Below are 20172 nucleotides of genomic sequence, written 5' to 3'. Positions count from 1 at the left end.
TTTATTAGATTAAGGAATGTGCAATGCTACCAAAAAGTGTGGAAACAGAAACGACCCGGATGTTATACCATTGTGCGCTCTGAGCCCCATGGGCGTGAGGTGGAACGATACAAGCATTACATAAAAATGATTCAAATATTGGTTATTGATTCGTTTTTTTTTATGTAGCACAAATATTTCATTGAGCAGAACACAGTTGAAAGAGATACAGTAAGTGAACCTGCTATTGGTTTGCTTTTTTCACTGTGTCATGCCATAATGACGTATGTAGCATTACTGCAATTGTAATATTAAATTAACCATTGAGGCAATTTTGCATAATGCAGCAATACATTTTGTAGTTTTTAAAATATTGCACATGCGAGCTCTGTAAAACAACAATGTACAAACTCAGAGGTACATTCACACTGCGTAAAGGACTCAAGATTAATGCTGCGAAATTCGTAGATAGTTTATTGTATGAAGAATCAGCTTTATTAATGTCAGCCTAACACGTGTTTCGAGCTACGTGCTCTTCTTCTGAGGCTTAAATGCCCTCGAAAATACCTATCGGTCTATTGTTTTTATGGATGGTACCGCATAATCTTTAATTTCTTATCTCTATATGCGCCTCGCGAGTGCGGGATGGGCGGCACTAGCCTTTCAGCCTAGCCAGCCGTTGTCAAGGAAGCCAACAATCCCAACATAGTGAAATCTGAAAATGATATCATGGTAAGGGTAAACATTACACATGTGACTGATGTATATGAGAAATAATAGTGTTTCTAAAATAATGTTTCAAACCCAACATTTTCATTTCACTTTATAAATTCATCATAGACTCAAATTCATCAATTCTTTGCTTGGTATTTCCTCTCCTGATTTTTCGGTATGACACTGTGTCATATTTAGAGTAAGCATGCTTTGAAATTTCAGCTTTCAATCCGAAGCTTGGATGCCCCTTCTGCGTGTCAGAGCGAGGGGCAAAATTATTGGGGCTGTCTGGAGGGCTGTCCTCTGGTTCACTCTCCTCGTCATAAGGGCCCGACTCCTCCCCATTTTCAGTTTCACATGCTATGGTCGGGGCACCTTCCATGGCTTTGTCCGTTTCGTGTCCTTCCTCGGTTTCCGCGGAGAGAAACTCATCATCATTACTGGGGTTGCGAATCCGAAGTGCCTCCATCTTCTTATTGCTGAGGTCATGCTCGCCCAGTTCTTGTGTTGCTTCTGCTTCTTCCTGGTTAGCCACTTTAGACGCTTGGGCATTTTCAGAGGTCACGTCGCTGTCAGGTTCTGCAAGAAGAAACAACTCATAATTAAGCATTGTTTACCATTTGGTCGAACTTTGCTTAACTTACAGAGCAGTAAGCCTTAAGTGTTTATTTTATTGATTGTAAACTCAGTATAAACTATGGTATTCATATAGGCATTAGAACGTTCAGCCCTAGTGAACCTGCAAACCTTGAAACATTGCTGTGCATCTGCAAGCAGGGTTTGGACAGGCAGATCCACAGAATGCAGATGCTACCCCAGGCAATATTCATGGACCTCCTGGCACTGCTTTTACGACTCCTGTCCCACTGGCCCTCACTCTTAGAAGTCAACAGGCCGATTTACCAAAGCGTTTTATAATGGTGCATTCCCATTGAAAAAGGCTCTGTGAATCAGGCCCACACTGTGATGTATTGCTCACAGAAAAGGCACAATTGGCCTAAGATAAATCACTAAATCACTTTGCACGCAACGTGTGTTCAGTCCCATTTGCATATTCAGTATTATGCAGCTCGTTTTGTTACAATCGTAAAATTGTCTGGAGAAGGGTGCTTTCTTTTGCCCTTACCTGCAAGCATTTGTTGTCATTTGCTCTGCGGAGTGCAAGCGAGAAGTGTAAAGAGACGGCGGAAGCCTCTTCACAATCCTCTTTTGCACTCCGTAGTGCAAATAGAGTAAACGCTGCATGCCATGCAGTGGGGCAGGGAGAGGGAGCTCCAAAATGAGTCCCAAGGAGTGCTTGAACAGTGGGATACACACCCACAGGCAAATCCTGAACGAGTCCATTTGAATGAGGAAACTAACATTTTTCACAATAGCACTTTCCACGGCATCTTGAGGATTATTATTGTGGGTGTATTGGTGTGTGCATCTCTGTGTCTGCAGGTGGCTTAATTGTGACGCTTTATGTCTTATGTGTGACACTTCGATGTAAACTGTCTAAAACTGTTATTTATATGCACTTTAGCGCATGTAGGATTTTTTTTCTATGTAGTAAGTAGCAATGAATGGGGAAATCTCGGAGAGTTAAGTGATTACCGCTAGTTATTGTGTTCCTCCTTAACCCCATCTCAGCAAATCATACTTGTTTTGCCCAACAGATTTCAATAAAGATTTCTTTTATATATTCAAGTTAATTTAGAATGTGTTTTGGCGCTTCACATATTCACTTTATTAAACACAAATAATTGTATCTGCTAAGAAATAAAATGATACACACATCTTAATATTTTGGTGGGAAGTTAAAGATGGTATGGTAAAAGGTGATGGGGGTCATTCCGAGCATGGAGGTAAGGTACAAACCATGCCGGTAATGAATTACCGGCATGGTTTTCCGCTCCATGCCACTCCGACCCCTCAGACTGTTAATTACGGCACCGTAAACTACAATGCCGTAATTATCGGTCTTGGGTCGCGCGCGCGCCCCACCATGCCGAAATTAACGGCATGGCGTAAACCGGAGCTGATCACAAGTAAGGAGCACACGTAAATTACGGCCTCCTCAAGGCCGTAAAGTACCTTACCGGCATGGAGTACATACAGGCATCTCAGAGAAGGAGTAAAGAACCCTGAGCAGTGGGACCCAGAGCCACAGGTGGACACATGCAACACAGATGGAGGCCAGGAGTCTGCCACAGCAGAAAAGGAACACACCCACACACCACCCCCCTCCCTCCCCAAGAGGACACCAATCGAACAAGCAAGGCCACAACCACACAAACCCCTGCAACAACACCACGCCCCCCCACTGAGGAGACACAGGGGTAGAAGGAGGGGGAGACAGGCCCTGCATGCAGCACCAGTGCAGCCTCCGTTACCACCCCAGCAGCCCCCATGCACACGCAGCATGTCCGGCCACTCGAGGAGAAGTCCTACCAGATAGAGACCCCAGACAACCTAGACTGTGACACCGTCACCACCATATTGCGCCACAGACACAAGAAAAGCGAGCACCATACAAATGTACAGTGCCAACCCGGCACAAGTGATGGTGTTGCCTGTGCCCCACACCCATGCCAAAGGCACCTACCAGCACACAGTGGCATGTCACACCGTCCATTAGGCGGCCACATATACAAGTGCCGTCACACCTCCCCAAGCACACAAGGGTCCACCAATCCCCAACATGGACCACCCATGACATACACAACAGTAAAGCTGGACCTAATGCAAATGGAGGCATGCCAAATGACAATGGTGCCCCTGACAGCACCCACAGGACGTATGTGGACCAGCATAGCATGCAGGTGGCGGACAGCAACTGCAAACAATACCACTCCCCCTACGTGCAGATGGAATCCAACGCTACCAAGAACCACATACATGGGTGGGCCCGACACCAAACAACTACACATGACTCAAAGGGCCAGCAGTTCACCACGCTACCGGGCCACATGGTCCAACATGCAGGATGACCTGCCTGGCTGGCTATTGAGTCGTCTGACTGTGTCATGCAAGTGCACTGGTGCCATGGGGTGGGTGCCTGCATGAACCAACTAGGTTGAAACGATGAAGCCATTGTACGGTGTTCACCCCGACAACAAACCTGCCACAGAACCAGTGCAACGGCACATATGAACAGATTCCCACTTTGCTAGAATAAGGCACTCACATCACACTACATCTCTACCAACTGACAAGGGCTAATCACACTACACCAGCACCACTCATTGGCGGACACCACAACCGTAAGCGCATATCGGAGGACACACTGTACATGCACAATGTGGCATCCCCCAGCCTGGCACCACATTGGAGACCCATCCCTGGGAGTGGAATTCACGGAGGGCAGCAGGGGTACGATATCACGTCACCGGCATGGCACACCCATAGGAGTGTTGGGAATCACCATAGAATGGATCAGGACAGGATGATGTTCATGATCCACAGACTACAGCCATCACACCCAAATAAGAATGTACACAGTACACAGCACCACATTGATCCGACATCAGGACAGCAGCATGCAACAAAGGAACATGTACCCCAAGATGTCCACACCATCGTTCACGGGCCATCATGTATTCGCAACACCCCACTGCATTACATTGCATCGGACACATATTTGTGTCCATGATCGTGCGCAATACATCCATGGACATGTGCAGATGGCCATCATTGAAACCCTGCCATGACAGCCAAGTACTGTTCTCCACCATGACAGTCCACACACCCACCTCATTTGGCGACACATGCAGCTGTTGTTGGCTGTCCCTTGACAGCAAGCCACATGACCCCTGTCACGAACCCCCTGAACAGGGCCATGGGGCAACCAGACAATGGCCATACCCGTGCATGCGTGTAGATGAAGCAGTCACCTGGCTTGCGTGATGCACATATGTGCCGGCAAAGCAGGACTGGTGGGTGACCCCTCCACTGATATCTGGTGTCGAATGGGCCCATGCCATATGTGCAGATGGACAAAAAGTGCATCCCTATGTGACCGGCTATCACCCCTGACATGGTACTGCTACAACCACAGGACGATGCGGTGAAGGCGGAGGGTGAAGTGCCAACAAAGGGTCATTGAGGCTGTGCACTTGAGGGACATGCAATGCTCTGTACTTACAGTGGACAAGGTCTCCAGGACACAAGTCAGTAGAGGGTGTCATGACATGGGCACACAGGGCAACAGACTCGTGCATACTTGTACACCATGCACTGGCAGTAGTCAATGAACAAATGTGCAATGAAGAATGTCCACAATGGTTTAAGTTTGCGACACCAATTGTGTATTGTGAGAAAAAAAAACAAAATAGTGCTTACATCAGCAACTGCCCATGCCCCCTCCCCCCTCCCTCCAACTCCAGAACACACCATCTCCCCCTCCCCCCAACTCCAGAACACACCATCTCCCCCCTCCGCCCTCCCCCCAACTCCAGAACACACCATCTCTCCCCTCCCCCCTCCCCCCAACTCCAGAACACACCATCTCCCCCCTCCCCCCAACTCCAGAACACACCATCTCCCCCCTCCCCCCAACTCCAGAGCAGTCGTCCCATGTAGGATGTGGGGCCCACATGTGGCAGGAATGCCTAATGTCTCTTGCTCCCCTTGTCTGGGGGAGGCAAATCCTCTTGACGCAAGGAACGCCCAGTGCGTCTCTCCGGGCTGCATTGCGTGGCCTCACTGGTTGTGGATGTGTCCTCCTGCTGTGGCTCGGTACTTGGATGCCCTGCCTCAAGGGCATTTGCTATGCGATTAAGGACATGACATAGCCGGGTCGTGTTGTCAGTCAAAGAGTCACACAATCTGGTGTTGCAGTCGGTGAGGGACTGCCGCATTTGATTGAGTTCTACATGCAATTCTGCCCTGGCCTGGCGATTGTCCTCAATGTAGTTCTGTATGAGATCAGTCAACTGGTGCACTCGCTGCTGGTCAAAAGAAGGGAGACCATCTGAAGATCCACTTGCACCAGCATGCTCTGCAGGGTGCGGTATGGGTGGACTGGGGGGATCGGCGTCATACCCCTGCAGGTTGAGTTCCAGACTGTGCACAGGTGATGGTTCATCCCCGGAGTCACTGCATGATGCCAGGGTTACGGAGCATGGCTCCGGGCTGTGCATTGTGTCTTGGCCGTCCTCCGACATGGGCCCCCGGATGGGTGACGGGCTGGACTCCCACTCATCCGGCGCGGTAGCAGCATGGCATGCTGGTGTGCCAGCTTCAAGTGGCCTTTCCGTGGGTTGGGGATGGGTTTTTTTGGTGCTGGCTTCGGCCTGACCCTGCCAGTACCCGTGGAGGTGCTTGGCCGGCTTGCTTGGGGCTCTGTGCTGTCATGGTCAGTGGCTGTGGGGGTAGAAGAGAGGGACAACATTAGTGTATGTGCAATGTCCAATTTGCATACATGGCTGCATGGACATTTCGGTCATTTACGTTTTGTTCTGTTTGGGGGGTAGCTATGGCAGTGGTACATGTGCATGGTGATGACATATACACATGTTTGGGAGTGACTCATTGTGCCCTGGTCATGTACATTTTGGCTAGTACAATGCCTACCACGCTGGACAGTGTGCATGATGGGCTGTGCAAGTCAATGCACTATGGTTGATGTGCGTTATGTACTCGCACTTGGGCCATCGTTAGGCAGCACTTGCCTCAGCATTTGTTGGATGGGGGGTGCGTTGGATGGGGGGAGGGCAACACGGGAGGGGGCCTTCGATGGCCCCTGGGTCAGTTTACATCATGTAATGGACATTGCCAGTGTACACTGTCGACACTCACCTCCTTCTGCAGAAGTCGTTCCCCGCACTCCATGGTCCCCACGCCCTCAATGGATTCAGTGCCAATGAGCTCCGCACAGGTCTCCTCCCACGGCTCAAGTTGGACTGCGGTACTTGGGCCACCTCCCGTCTGCAGGGCCTGTCTGCGGTTGCTGGAGAGGAGGCCCCGCACCCGCACCCACAGGTCGTCCCACTGCTTGCGGCAGTCCCTGGGGGTGCGGGGGGTGTTGCCAACAGCGCTCACCCTCTGTGCCAGTTCCGCCCAAATGTTCTTCTTGCGGAGGGTCGACTCCCTCCGCATGTCGCTGCTGAAGACGATATCGGCATGCTCTGCCAGGAAGTCGACCATGGCCTGGAGTTCATCTGGGCAGAATCTCTGCTTGCGAATGCGATCCGCCGCCCTATTTGGTGCTTTTGGCATGTTGAGCGGTGCCTGGTCCGGTTTCCAACTTTAGTTTCCTCACAAGGGTGCTGGCGGCTGCGGATGGCAATGGATTGTGTTTTTAAAGATGGCCACCGCTCTCCTTCCCGTTCCTGTGCGATGTCGTAATTTTCGGTTCCTTTTTTTTCGGTGACCGTAATTTACGGTCTCCGTAAATTACGGTCACCGTTATGCAGTGACGCTACTGCTTACAGGGCGGTGTTGTACTTTACGTGTCGCTGCATGTCGGTAGGGGTTTTTCGGGGGGTTTTGCGGCAGGCCGCTCGGTCCTTTTCCGGCATGGCAGAAAGCGCGTGTCCGAGAACTCGGAATGGGCCAAAATTTACGCTCTTAAACCAGCACGATGTTGTACTTTCCACCATGCCGGAAAGTACCAGTACTTACCGGCATGACTCGGAATGAGGCCCGATGTCTACTCTGTGATTTGGTGGCAATGAAGTAGGGAGGAGTCCTGGTTTCTTCACCTGACAAATATATGTGATCTGGGAAAATCATTTTACCCCACAGAGCCTGACATCAAAAGTGATTCAGTTAAGCAAACATGCGTAATCATATAGTATCATATTAAGCAGTAGTTCAGGCTTCACTTGCATTAAATAACAGTACCTGGGCAAGCGCATCTGCAATTGGCAATGATCGCAGCACTTGGAGTTGTGAGGCATTATCTTCCATATGATCACTATACATGGCATTTTGATATGATGATATGATAGGTTATTTATATTGTGCTTAATACCCAGAGGTTTCTAAGCGCGGACCTGGGGATCGAACCTGTGCTGCTCCATGTCGTCTTGCTTCCAAGGCGAGCATGTTGCCCTTGAGCTATCCTCCCGTTACAATCACAGGGGAAAGAACACAGTGAGGAAAGCAAAGAAAATGGTAGTGGGGAGCTAACAGGGAAGGGTAAGGGTGGTCAATTGGCAGCAAGGAATCTACAAGCAACCAGTGGAAGAGACAGTGGGGAGCAGATCACTCAGGAATCTCAGGTAGGGTGGGGAGTGCAGAGTGTGTGGATCTAGGTGTTAGGGAGGAGCCATTCCTTGAAGATGAAGGTCTTGAGCTCTTTCCTAAACCTTCAAAGTGATGGGGCAAGTCTGATGTGGACGGGGAGGAGGTTCCAGAGACTTGGAGCATAGACAGAGAAGGTCTGCCTTCTGGCTCTTTCCTTCCTACACTGTCATAATTCAAGTCTGCATATTTCTTTACTTCTGGTGGATCACAAGCCTCTGGAGATGCTGAATTTCTCACTGAGGAAACTTGGGAACTGAAGGGTGACAGCCCCGTAGATGATGCAACAGGACTTTAAAATGATACAAGCTTGCAGCGGGAGCCAGTACAGTTTGATGAGGGTTGGGGTGATGTGGTCAATTTTGAGGTGTCCTTAAATGAGTCTTGCTGAAGCATGCTGGACACATCTCAGGGGTGCCGGGAAAGTCAATGGAAGGCCTCCCAAAAGGGCATTGCCGCAATCCATGTGGGAAAGGACCATGGCTTGGACGGCAGGCCTGAAATTGTTTTTCTGGGGTGAAGGTCCTGATTTTCTGGAGTAGGGAAGGTTGGTACCAAGCCGTTTGTGTCTTCCTTGCTATGTTCTGTTTGAACTTGTGGTGTCTGTCGATGTTGAGCCCAAGGTACTTTGCGCAGGTGGCCAGCTGTGGTGTGAAGCCCTGGAAGTTCATAGCAGAGAGTCAGGTCTGGATGTCAGGGTGTTCAGTGTAGTTGGCTAGCAGTAGAAATTCACTCTTGGAGGGGCTGAGCATCATGTAAGCACTGGACATCCAAGAGTGGATCAATGTGAGGCAGGCCTTGAGTCAGTGGATCTCTTTGATGGAGGATGTCTTGAGGTAGATTTCTGTGTAAACTGTATATTGGAGAATGTGGATGTTGTAGGGGGCTAACTTAGTATATGGGGGATTTGAGGTTGCATTTAGCATTTTATTGCAGTGTCTAGCATGTGCGGCAATATTTAGCATAGTATGGCTAGCACCTGGCATGTGGAGTTTTAACGGAAATAGGATGGCAGTGAATGGCCCTGTGAGGCAGTACTGACACAAGAAAGCTGTGCTTCCGGCCTATGATGGTCCTTGCGGGTGTGCCCCTGGCATTTCACAGCTGTCCCCATTACATATTAGGACAAGATCATAGTTAATGTATAGTTTTGTCTGTTTAGTTGTTTATTAATCATACATTTATTGTATTTTTGTGTAGATTTGCAAAGTCACTTTCTGTTATGGAAACAGTGCAAAAGGTCATATGGCATCAATGCCTGTGATTTTGTCAGGGTCAAAAGTCATGTGAAGCCACTTCCGCAACCGCCTGACATTTTGATGTCATCTCTGCCAAATATGTGGCCCTAATTCTTAAACATGTGTTTATATGTCACAAAAACATTTTTGAGAATCAGGTCCTCACAGATGTGTGTGTTAGGCAGAGAGGAGGCATGACCGATGCACTTAACGTGCATCCCAATTTACTACGGAATGAGTTTTGAAGTGTACTTGTCATGCACCTCTTTCCCTTGCACCTGGGAAGCCTTGTCACAGTACAGGAGCTGGGGAAGTGCAATGTTGGTAGAGGTCTGTCAGGGGTGTGCACAGACCCCTAGAAGCATTAGCCTTCAAAAGAATTTTAGAAGCGAAAAATGCATTTACAGTTATGCCTTGCACTCTAAATGTTGTTTCTGGTGATGACGTGAGTGGAGGGTTGATCTCACCTCACCACCAAAGTTGTTGATTGAAGCAATAACCACTTTACTGACAGGCTCATCACTAATGTATTCGCTAGACATCTGGCTGTAGGTGCTATGTGCCAACAGCCAGTACCAGTTAGCAACTGGCAAGACTCTTAGAAAGAGTCTCGGACTCTTCAAATGGAAACTCCCTTGACCTTATTCTCATCTCCTCTCAACTCTCCACCTCTAATATTTCCAACGTGCCTTCTCCCTCCAATCGCTCTATCGTCCTTGCCCCAATCGCCACTCCTTCTTCTTCCCCACTCTGTCCATCTACTACAACTATTACTAAGCGCAAGTACCTGACTACCTCTCAGACCTACACAACTCTCTCTCCTCCTACACTGAGCTCACCTTTCCATCCATTGAAGAAGCCTTCAAGAACTTTAACACTGCTCGTTATGCTTCCTTTTCCTCTCACTAGCCTCTTAATACACTCACTTGTAAATCATCACCTCCACAGCCCTGGATTACACCTCTCATCTGCACCAGACAGGACCCACATTCCCGCTTTTAAAACTATTAGGAAATAGTACAGGAAAGGATGACACATATACACAATTGATGTATTCGACTTGTACTGTCATAGCTTGGAAACCAGATTGGGGAACCGATTACCACACTCTACAGAAAGAATTTGTTCTAAAATTGTAGAAGTGCGATTGTGCTCAAAATTATGAACATATGGAAAAACTGAGTAATTTGAAGAATTCAAATATGTAATGCATCACTATAAAGCTCCCAAAGGCTACCTATTGCTATGTTCCTCACCAGCCTTACAAAGGTTTATTTTACAGTTGAGATTGAATAAATAACCTGTACTATCAATTGTAGGAATCTTTCAAAACAACATCCACTGTGGATCTAATATGACGTGTATGTAAAATCAAGGGCAATGTGGAGACCCCACGTCACATTTTGACTGAATGCCATCCAAATGGTCCCCTCGACATGACGTTATTGGGCTCTTTTGTGAGCAATTATGAAAGCATAAAAGACGATGCCTTCTGGAGTTATTGTTTGAACACCGCTATCAAATTGTTGCACATATCACTTAACCGCATATGGTAAAAGATAGTACCAGTACTAAATGAAAGAGTACCTGGGACTCTAGTAGGCATCTATGATTGACACCTAATTGTGCTCTAAGGCGTGAAATTAGTTTTGTTTGATCTTTTAATATTTTTATTGCTGTAATATCTCAATAATCATGTGTGTATTGTCTACATAGTCAACAAAGCAGAACCCATGATATCGAACCACAAGTGACTGTAGGTAGATACTGTAGGGGAGCAAGTCTGTCCCATGTCGAACACCACAAGACACTTCATGTGTGAGTGAAGGAGGGCAGAAAGACACACTGTTGGTGACCCTGTAGAAAAAAACCCTGATCCAGTTGAGCACTGAATCAGCAATGCCACATTCACTCAATTTGGTGAGTAATGTGAAGTGACTGACTGTATCAAATGCATCAGATCAATCATACTGGACCTCATTACAGTTTCGTTGGTGTGGAAAAAATTGACATTAATGCCTTGGTAACTCTGTTACCACCACATTACCACATCACCGAAAACAGTTTGGGCGGTGAGGTGTAGGAAAAACCTCTAGCAAAATGCTGGAGGTGCTTCCGCTGCCTTACCGCCAAAAACCCTGTGGAGTCCTATGGACTCCATCAATGGGGACTAAAACTGCCAAACCGCCACTTGTAATCCGGCAGTATTACCGCCAGTGGTAATACCACTGGCGGTAATACCGCCAGACCAGATGGCAGTACCAGAAATACCATTTGGTGGTATATCAGTGGTATCACCACAGAGATACCACCAAACCTGTGGCTCCACCTTTGCCTTTAATCATTTGTAGAGATACCAGAATGGTTAACAATACAGACTCGGTGCTCCTGCCTGGGAACAAACTAGCCAGTAGATTGTCTAAGAAGTAATTTCTTGCCACTGAAAGTTACTACTGGGCCACTTTGAACATGATCTAGTAATTTTGCTAGGTAAGGAAGGTTTCAGATGAGACAGCCATTGTTAGAGTCTACTAGGTTCAGGTAGAGCTTTATTAGGAAGGCTGCCAGGGGCCGGGCTGGATTTTTAAGATCAATGAGCAGAGAACCTTGATCCAAAGAGGCATTAATGTAATCAGTAATTGCCAGTATAATCTGTGTAAATGGCAACAAACCCTAAACAATATGAAGTTTGGTTAGTGTTTCTACCCATATGGCGCTAGTGCATTTGATTATATACATTCACTTCATTCACTCGATTGAGCGTAGTAGTTATTGTCCACACGTTCAGTAATTGCCAGTATAATCTGTGTAGATGGCAACACACCTTAACAAATATGAGCTTTAATAGGTCAAATGGAGAAATCAGTCTTTTGCTAGATGTTATCAAGGCTGGCATGTTGTCAAGAAACAGTCATTTAAAAACACTGAAAATGTTGTGGGTACCTACCTGGGATACATGTGATCTCTGGCATCTTTACTTATATGTGCTGTCTGTCTCTAAATAGGCTTAACTCTGTGATAGGCATTTTGTTAGTTAATCCCATCACTTTAAATGTGCGCCTATTTGACTGTAAAGCAGATTTGCCTTGTCAAGATATTTTCAACACCTTTTACGTTCCAGTCTGCAGTTTTCTGAGGTTTGCTGTGGCTAATTCTGGCACAAACCAAGTGTCTTGCTATTTTTACCAAATGTGTTTGATATTAGTTACAGAGGTGGCTTTCGTTAAAAGAATTGCATACCTTATCAAGCTTGTCCTGTCAAAGACTAATTTCCTGGGATATTAAAGCTGGTTGATGTTGAGAGGTAGGAAACAAAAATATCCTTGTCAAAGCAACATACATGTCTTTGCCATTCTTTTTCTATTACAAGTAAAGGGTTTGCTAAGAAAGAGAATGTGACATAATGACACCAAAATTATATAGTAGTCTGACCAGGCAACATAAAGTGGAATGTCTGCCTTTACCATAGAAGAGCAAGTAAAAAGGCCAAGCTATTACCTCCCGTTTGAGTTGGTCCAGGGACGCGCTGTACAAGATTTAGTAAGTACAGGTTGCTTTCAAGGTTTTGGAATTTTATTAGGCATTCATCTTGAGCCCAAAGGTTAAAATACCCAAAACCAATTATTTCTGGATACAGGATGCACAGAACAGACTTGGGGCCTCATTACGACTTTGGAGGCAGCCATGCCCTTGAAAAGGGCATGGCTGCCTCCAAAATTGTGTCCGGGTCCGGGTTCCCTGAATGGGGAAATACCGGGCCATTCCGAGATGGAGGGCCCGGTATTTCCTCCTTCAGGGAACCCGGGCCCGGTTCTTCCCCATTCCCATTCGAGCCCTCATAGGGCTCAATGGGAATGGGGAGGGAGGTAACAACAGGCCCATTACGAACGGGCCCCTTGTTAGCTCCCTGGTCCCCTCGCGGGACCCGCTATGGACGTCTGGAAAAACCAGACGTCCAGAGCGGGTCCTGCGAGGGGACCTCGTAATAGTGCGGAGTGGGTGTAACGGCGCTGGCACCATTACTGGCGTCGTTAAACCCATTCCGCACATGTTGTAATGAGGCCCTTGGTGCTCCAGACTGTGGTGTCTGCAGCTATTTAATGTTTAAATCTAAAGTTATTACCACAATATCACAATATCCCCGGCAAAAGTAATGGAAAGAAAATGTGGGGAATTTTGGTATAAGACAATTAAAACCAAACGCAATGGGCCTCATCACAGGGTTGCCAGAAAACCTGTCAATAGGCTGTGGGTTACCGGCAGCCCCGTAACACCCTTACTGCCACCTGATATCCTGATGTCACTGGGATATCACAAGTGGCGGCAATTACGGTTCATTCTCATTTCCATGCAGTCTCATAGAACTTCATGGAAATGGCGTCACTGAAGCACCGGCACCATTGCTGCTAATGGTGCCAGTGCTTCAGTGAGAGACATGCTGGTAGGGGACAGAAAACACGGCAGGTCAAGCCTGCCGGTGGATCCGTGGCCGCTACCAGCATTCTCATAGTATGGCGGTCTGGAACGGGTGCCGGAACGTTGCAACCGACACCCTTACTTCTGGACCACCATACTTAAAATGAGGGCCAATGTTTAATTATGTAAAGAGATGAGAAGTGCCATGCTCTACCACAACCTGCAAGTAGTAAGCTCACTGTTGAAAGAGAGCTGCTTGGGAACAGTTTAACTGTGCATCACCTCTTGTGTCTTTAGATATCCAATGTGCATGACATTTGAGTTTTGGTACATACTATGGCACAAGACACCACCCTGTGGCAAAAAGCCATGCTGGAGAAAAGGGGGAAAAGAAATGGGGTGTTGGGAAGCAGAGATTTAGCTATTTTCTGTACATTATGCAATTTAAAACAGTGAGGGGTTGTTTGACTGACCCTTTCTCCTCTCTTTTCTTACCAATTCTCCCTACGTCTGTCCCATGGGGCTACAGCCATCAGTGCCTGAGCCCTGAGGACAGGCCGTAGTGGGGAATCAGATACACTGGGAGCTACCGACGGCTGGAGAACAGAAAGCTGATAATTATTTTTTTTCGTTCTAAGCATTTTACTGTTCTGATATCTCAGCCTTGAAAAGCCAACATGAAATCAGACTGTCTGATGCAGGATAGAATTCCCAAACTGCCAGTAAAAAATATGAATGTTATTAGTTTTGCTATTACCATTTCACAGTCAAAACTAACAGGATTAGATTTTGTTTCAGGCAGGCTCTCTTGGGGGTGAACATACCAGTTCAAGTGTTCATTAAGGAATAGATGTCGTTTACATTATTGACTATGACCGACACCAATCAAAGGAGTTCAAAACAGGGGGGGTGGGTCTGGGAAACTCTCCACCAGCATGCACACAGCCCATTGACTTGTTCTTGGGTGGATGGCCCCTGGGAGAGTCTCAACCAAGTCTTTAGCTCACTGTTATTTTCACAGAGAAGAAATTTCCCCACATATCAGTCCTTGTCCTGCCCAAGGGAAGTCCAGCACCGAAATGCTAGGCAATTCTCCTCTGAACAAGAGTACCACAGCAACCCCATACATGTGTTTCAGCCTAGTTGGGCATCATCAGTGAGGTGAAGCTGTGCCTCTCTAAGCACAGTGAGAAAGGGGTCCACGTCTGGAGTCCCCTGGTAACTTAGAGTGAGACCCAAAGTTACTTGGTTTGCAAAACAGGGGAGGTGGGGGGTCTGGGAAACTCTCTACCAGCACGAACACAGCCCATTGACTTGTTCTCGGGTGGATGGCCCCTGGGAGAGTCTCAACCAATTCCTTCAATCAAAGGAGTTGCCATTCCACATTTTGATTTGAGATATCTAAAGCCTACAGTGATCCCAAATTACAGGAAACAAATCCTATTAAGATGATGCAGCCTAGTGTTTCAATTTTAATGTACAAGGCACATACACCTTGCACTATATATTTCTTCATTCAGTGATATAGATTTTAAACAGGGCTGCCAAGATACTTTTAGTTCCTATCCGGCATTTAGTAATGTCTAAATAATCTGGGGATTGCTTACTCTCACAGCCACTAGCACCCTGGGAGGGCAGGAGCCCTTTCATCCTGCAGCAGCCCGGCTCCGACGGAGCTGACCACCCGCCTGTGCACCAGCCGAATTGGAGTTCTGTGCCCCTCCTCCAGACTGCAGCTGCCTGATAGCTGCGAGCGCGTTCCTGCGCTAATTTAAAACCACAGCTGCCTGGATTGCTGCGAGCGCCTCCTGCACCAACTCCATTTTGCACCCCGATGCACCGCCCGTGAGCCGCCAATCATACACACGAGATCGTGCCTTAGAAAATGGTCGACCGTGTTTCTGTTATTTAGGTTGCTAAGCAACTGACCTAGGAGGAAACATCCCTAATTGGGCCACGGCGCGCATTTTAAGCATGCGTCGCCGCCGGATGGCGCTAGCCGGCCCGTCTGCACTAAGGCCCACCTAATAAGGCCAATGCCTGTTTCCTGCCTGTCCATTGCCTGAACTGCCTACTGCCAGAACCCCTGCTCGACTCTGCAAAGCCCCCACCGAGGCAACAACAAAGGTACTGTGCGTGTGTGCTATCCTGCTCACACTACCATAGATCTGTATATCACAATGTTCCTACTACTACTCTGACTAGCGTACTTGCCTGATCCCGCTAGCTACCGTGACTGTCCTTTCTTGTCATCTTACCCATCATTGCATTCATGAGACCTGCGCCCATGCCTCTAACCGCCACTCTACACTGTAATGCAATTGTAAGTACGTCCGCTAACACTTACCAACCATTAAGCACTTGTACTTGAACTCTTGTGCTGCCTGAGAACCTAGCTTCAAGTCAGGTGCCATTTGCATATATATGTGAACTTGACCATAACTAGTATAACTATTGCATCGTTCACCTGCCACTAGCCTTAGTACTGCCTCTCACTCATGACCTGTCCCATTCTATTTTAAGATCATGAGGACACCAAGGAGCCTCACCATACTCTGTGTACTGTTACTACCTCTGATTGCTGCACCTAGTAGCCATGTCACATTTAGTATCCACTGGTCTTGCCATTTGACTGCCATTCAACTATCGCATTTTGCTTAAAAGTTGCATCTAGTACCTACCCACCCTGCCACTTGATTGCCACCTGACTACTGTATTGAGAACCTAGGGTATACTTAGACTATTGTACCTTGCACCTAGCTGCCCTATTATTTGACTATCACATTTTGCTATTTGTTCATTGTATACACCTTTTATTTGACCATCGCATTGTGCCATTTGTTCATTGCATTTTGCACCTAGCTGCCCTCTCACTTGACTATCGCATTTTGCCATTTGTTCATTCTGCCTTACCCATGTACAGCTTATTTCATTACCACCATTGGATTGTTGCATCTAACCTATGTGTAATCCTCCAACTGATTGCCGCCATCTGTTAGTGCTTTACCCTGTGCAGCTCATCTCACTGCCGCCATTTGATAGTTGCACCTGTAATTGTAGTGCATCCTGCATAGCCTATGCATCGGGCCTCTTCAGGCTGTCCCTCCTTGCCTACAGCAGCACCTTCCATGCCATACTATCTTGTATCTTACTGCACTCACCTAGTCACCGTACTAACCCCTGATTAGGTTGATTGCTCCTAGTCTATTCCCTCGTCACTCCACCACAAATTTAGCCTCTAAAATGCGTTATACTCCCGGTAGCTACCTTTACTACTCCTCCTCATATGTTAGTATATTAAAGCAGGCACATCTGTCTAGTCTACTCTCCGCCACCTACTTTCTGCTCGCCATTCAGGCTCTAACCTGGTCTCCGCTCCTCCAGATCACCAACCAGCACCGCGACTCGCCCTCTCCCACAACCTGCACAACATCCTCACACAATCTATCTCTTGCCTTCCTCATGGCAGGCCCCAATCCCTATCTAAATGCACCGGCTCTGTGGTTACATCACTTCGCCACCAAACCTACCCCTAATCAACCATGCCCCACCTTCATTAGAAACTCCAGGCTCGCCTCGCGCCTGCGCCACCAATCACCCGACCATTCTACTACATTCAACAACACAGATACACCAGGCAGACACTACACTGTGCCCATTGCTGCGAGCTCCCGCTCATCTCTTTCTCTGGCTCACGCTGCTGCTACTAGTCCCCCACCGCCGCACGGCACCACACCTACATCACCATACTTATCTAGTCAACCATGTATCACCACAGTCAGAAACCAAAGATTAGCATCCAGATGCCATCATTGGTCCTACCACTTGTACAACCCCACTATTGACAGAATCTCCAAGGCTAGCAATAACAAAACCTCTGCCCCCAGGCACCTAAAATTGACTCTTCCCGTCCTGCCCACAACACCAACACAGCCGCCAAGCTCAAAGGGCCGCTCATCAACGCACGTTCCGTCCCTGCACATGCCCTAGATATTGCAGACCTCATCGTCACGGAAAACCTTGACTTTCTCGCTATTACGGAAACTTGGTTGCATGCAGCCTCTGGCCCTGCCTTGACCCTGGCCATTCCTGACAAGTACTCCATTATCAGGTGTGACAGGGACACCAATCAAAAGAAGGGAGGAGTATTAGCCTTCATATTTAAGAGCTCGCTCAATCTCAGACCTCTCAACAGCTTGCAGCTGCCTTCAGCGGAACTACTCTCCATCAAACTGCCAATAAGACCTAATCACACTGCCACAGTACATCTCATCTACAGGCCCCCTGGCCCTACCTCCTCATTCGTGGAGGACATCTCATGTATCCTTGCGACAAGTACCAAGCCCAACTTGCAAATCATCATACTGGGCAACCTCAATCTAGGTTACCTAGACCCAAGTGATGCCAAAGCCATGGATTTAGTGAGTGTTTTGGCCGACTTTGGCATCACCCAACATATTAGTGAGCCTACTCACATCAAGGGTTGCACTCTTGACTGGGTTGCAGACATGAATTGGGCGCTTAACGTAACCTCTGTGTCTCCATGCGCCTGGTCTGATCATCTCAAAATACTATTCTCCATTAACTCTGGTCCACCCTCAGATAAACCTAACCTTGCACCCCCCCCTTACACACGCAACAAGAAGGATATTACGGCTGAGAAATTACTCCCACTTATCCTCCCTCTACTGAACACGGCGTCCTCCACCTGCACAGACCCCACAGTTCTAGTAGATACCTACAACCGTGCTATGCTTAAAGCTCTCAACACCATTGCTCCCCTCAAACTGCGCAAACAAAAACCTTGCAACCACCTTAACTCCTGATTCACCCCTCTCTTACGCGATCTGCTTAAAGTTAAAAGAAAAGCTGAAGCTCATTGGAAAAGCTTACCGTCCCTAGTTAATAAAAACAACCTCACCTTAGCCTCCCTTACCTACAAAGATGCCATCCTAGCGGCCAAAAAGGAAGTGTATAACAAAAGGATCATACAAGCCCAATCAAATACCAAGGAACTCTTCAAGATCCTCAAGGAACTAGAGTCTCCTGTTGCCTCACTCGTTACAAGCACCCAAGACACTGAGTGGTGCTACAACATTCAAAAGGCACTACTAGATAAAATTGCCCTGCTCCAAGCCAAAATGAATACTAAAAAAAGCCCCATCTCTGATGCAACCGGTAACCCCCCATCCTAACAAACCCCCTCACCGATTCACTCCTTCAAACCTTTTAGCTTCACACCCCTTCCCATTAAGGAAGTTGAAAATATTATCATGAAGCTTAAGCCTTCCAATTGCCAAGGTGACGCCTGCCCGGCACCGGTCATACAGGAAGCCGCACATGATCTCGCCCCATTCATTACATCATTCATTAATTCCTCGTTCAAATCGGGCACGGTACCTGACAACCTCAAGGATACCTGGGTTATCCCTTTAATCAAAAAAACGAATCTCGATCCCAGCATCCCCACCAACTACAGGCCCATTACCATGGTGCCATACCTTCTCAAAATTTTGGACCGTGCAGCATATCTTCAAATCCAGGACTACCTCGAAACCAATAATCTATTAGGGCTTAGACAATCCGGTTTCCGTCCCAGAAACGGCACTGAGACAGCCTTAATTGATTTGAAAACCCAAATCGAGGACCTGAAAGACAAGGGCAAACAGTCGCTCCTGCTCCTCATTGATCTTTCTGCTGCCTTCGATCTGGTGCATCACCAAATCCTCTGCCACCATCTCAAGATTGCTGCTCACTTCTCCGACGCAGCCACATCTTGGATCAGCTCTTTTCTGGCGAACAGAACCATTAGGGTCTTCTCTTCCTTAGCCGCAGCTGATCCAGCACATTTCCCGTGCGGAGTCCCACAAGGATCTTGGGTATCTCCCCCACTTTACAACGTGTTTACTAAACCTCTCTTCGACATACTTGGTGTCTCATACACCAATTATGCGGACGACACCCAGATACTCATTCCTATCACGGGCGACTATGTAACCGATGCCAAGACACTCAATGCAGTTCATACAGTCATCCAGGCCTGGATGGCACATCATGGGCTCTGCCTCAATGATGAAAAAACTGATTTACTCATCCTAGGTTCTCACGCCAAACTCACTAAACTTGACCTCAAATACAAATCCTTTATTATTGACGGGAATGACATCAAAGTCTCCAACGTCACTAAAACACTTGGAATCTACTTAGATGCTACTTTGTCCCCCAATAGACAAACCAATGCTGTAGTCTCAGCGTCAACCTATACCTGTAAACTGATTACAGCGTGCCGCCGCTTCCTGACCGCGGGCAACTGCCTGATACTCGCCAAAACCCTCCTCATGTCCAAAATTGACTATTGCAATGCCCTCTACCTTGGGACCAGTCAAAGAAACCTTGATAAACTCCAGGTCACCCAGAATAATGCCATAAGGGCAGCCCTCAACATACCCAGGTGTTCTCACATCTCTAACACCAGACGCAACCTGCATTGGCTTCCCATCACTCAGCGCATTTCTCTCAAAGCACTCGTTCTAACTCACAAGGCCCAGAACAATGCAGCCCCTACCTACTTATCCACGCGCTTTACTCAACACAC

The 20172-nt window shown here is 47.5% G+C and overlaps 1 protein-coding gene across 1 annotated transcript in view; it reads right to left on the bottom strand.

Moving 5' to 3' along the window:
* Positions 1 to 668: 668 nt before the first annotated feature.
* ERMN (ermin) overlaps positions 669 to 20172 on the bottom strand; it is a 140428-nt gene continuing 120924 nt past the window's right edge. Inside the window, exon 3 of the mRNA XM_069616406.1 lies at positions 669 to 1272. Within this exon, the coding sequence (XP_069472507.1) occupies positions 803 to 1272 (470 nt within the window). The 3' untranslated portion in view covers positions 669 to 802. The remainder of the gene's footprint in view (positions 1273 to 20172) is intronic.

This window comes from Ambystoma mexicanum, chromosome 9 (assembly GCF_040938575.1).
Source record: "Ambystoma mexicanum isolate Mex_15411 chromosome 9, UKY_AmexF1_1, whole genome shotgun sequence".
NCBI lineage: Eukaryota > Metazoa > Chordata > Amphibia > Caudata > Ambystomatidae > Ambystoma > Ambystoma mexicanum.
This window is presented reverse-complemented; position numbering and strand designations above follow the sequence as displayed.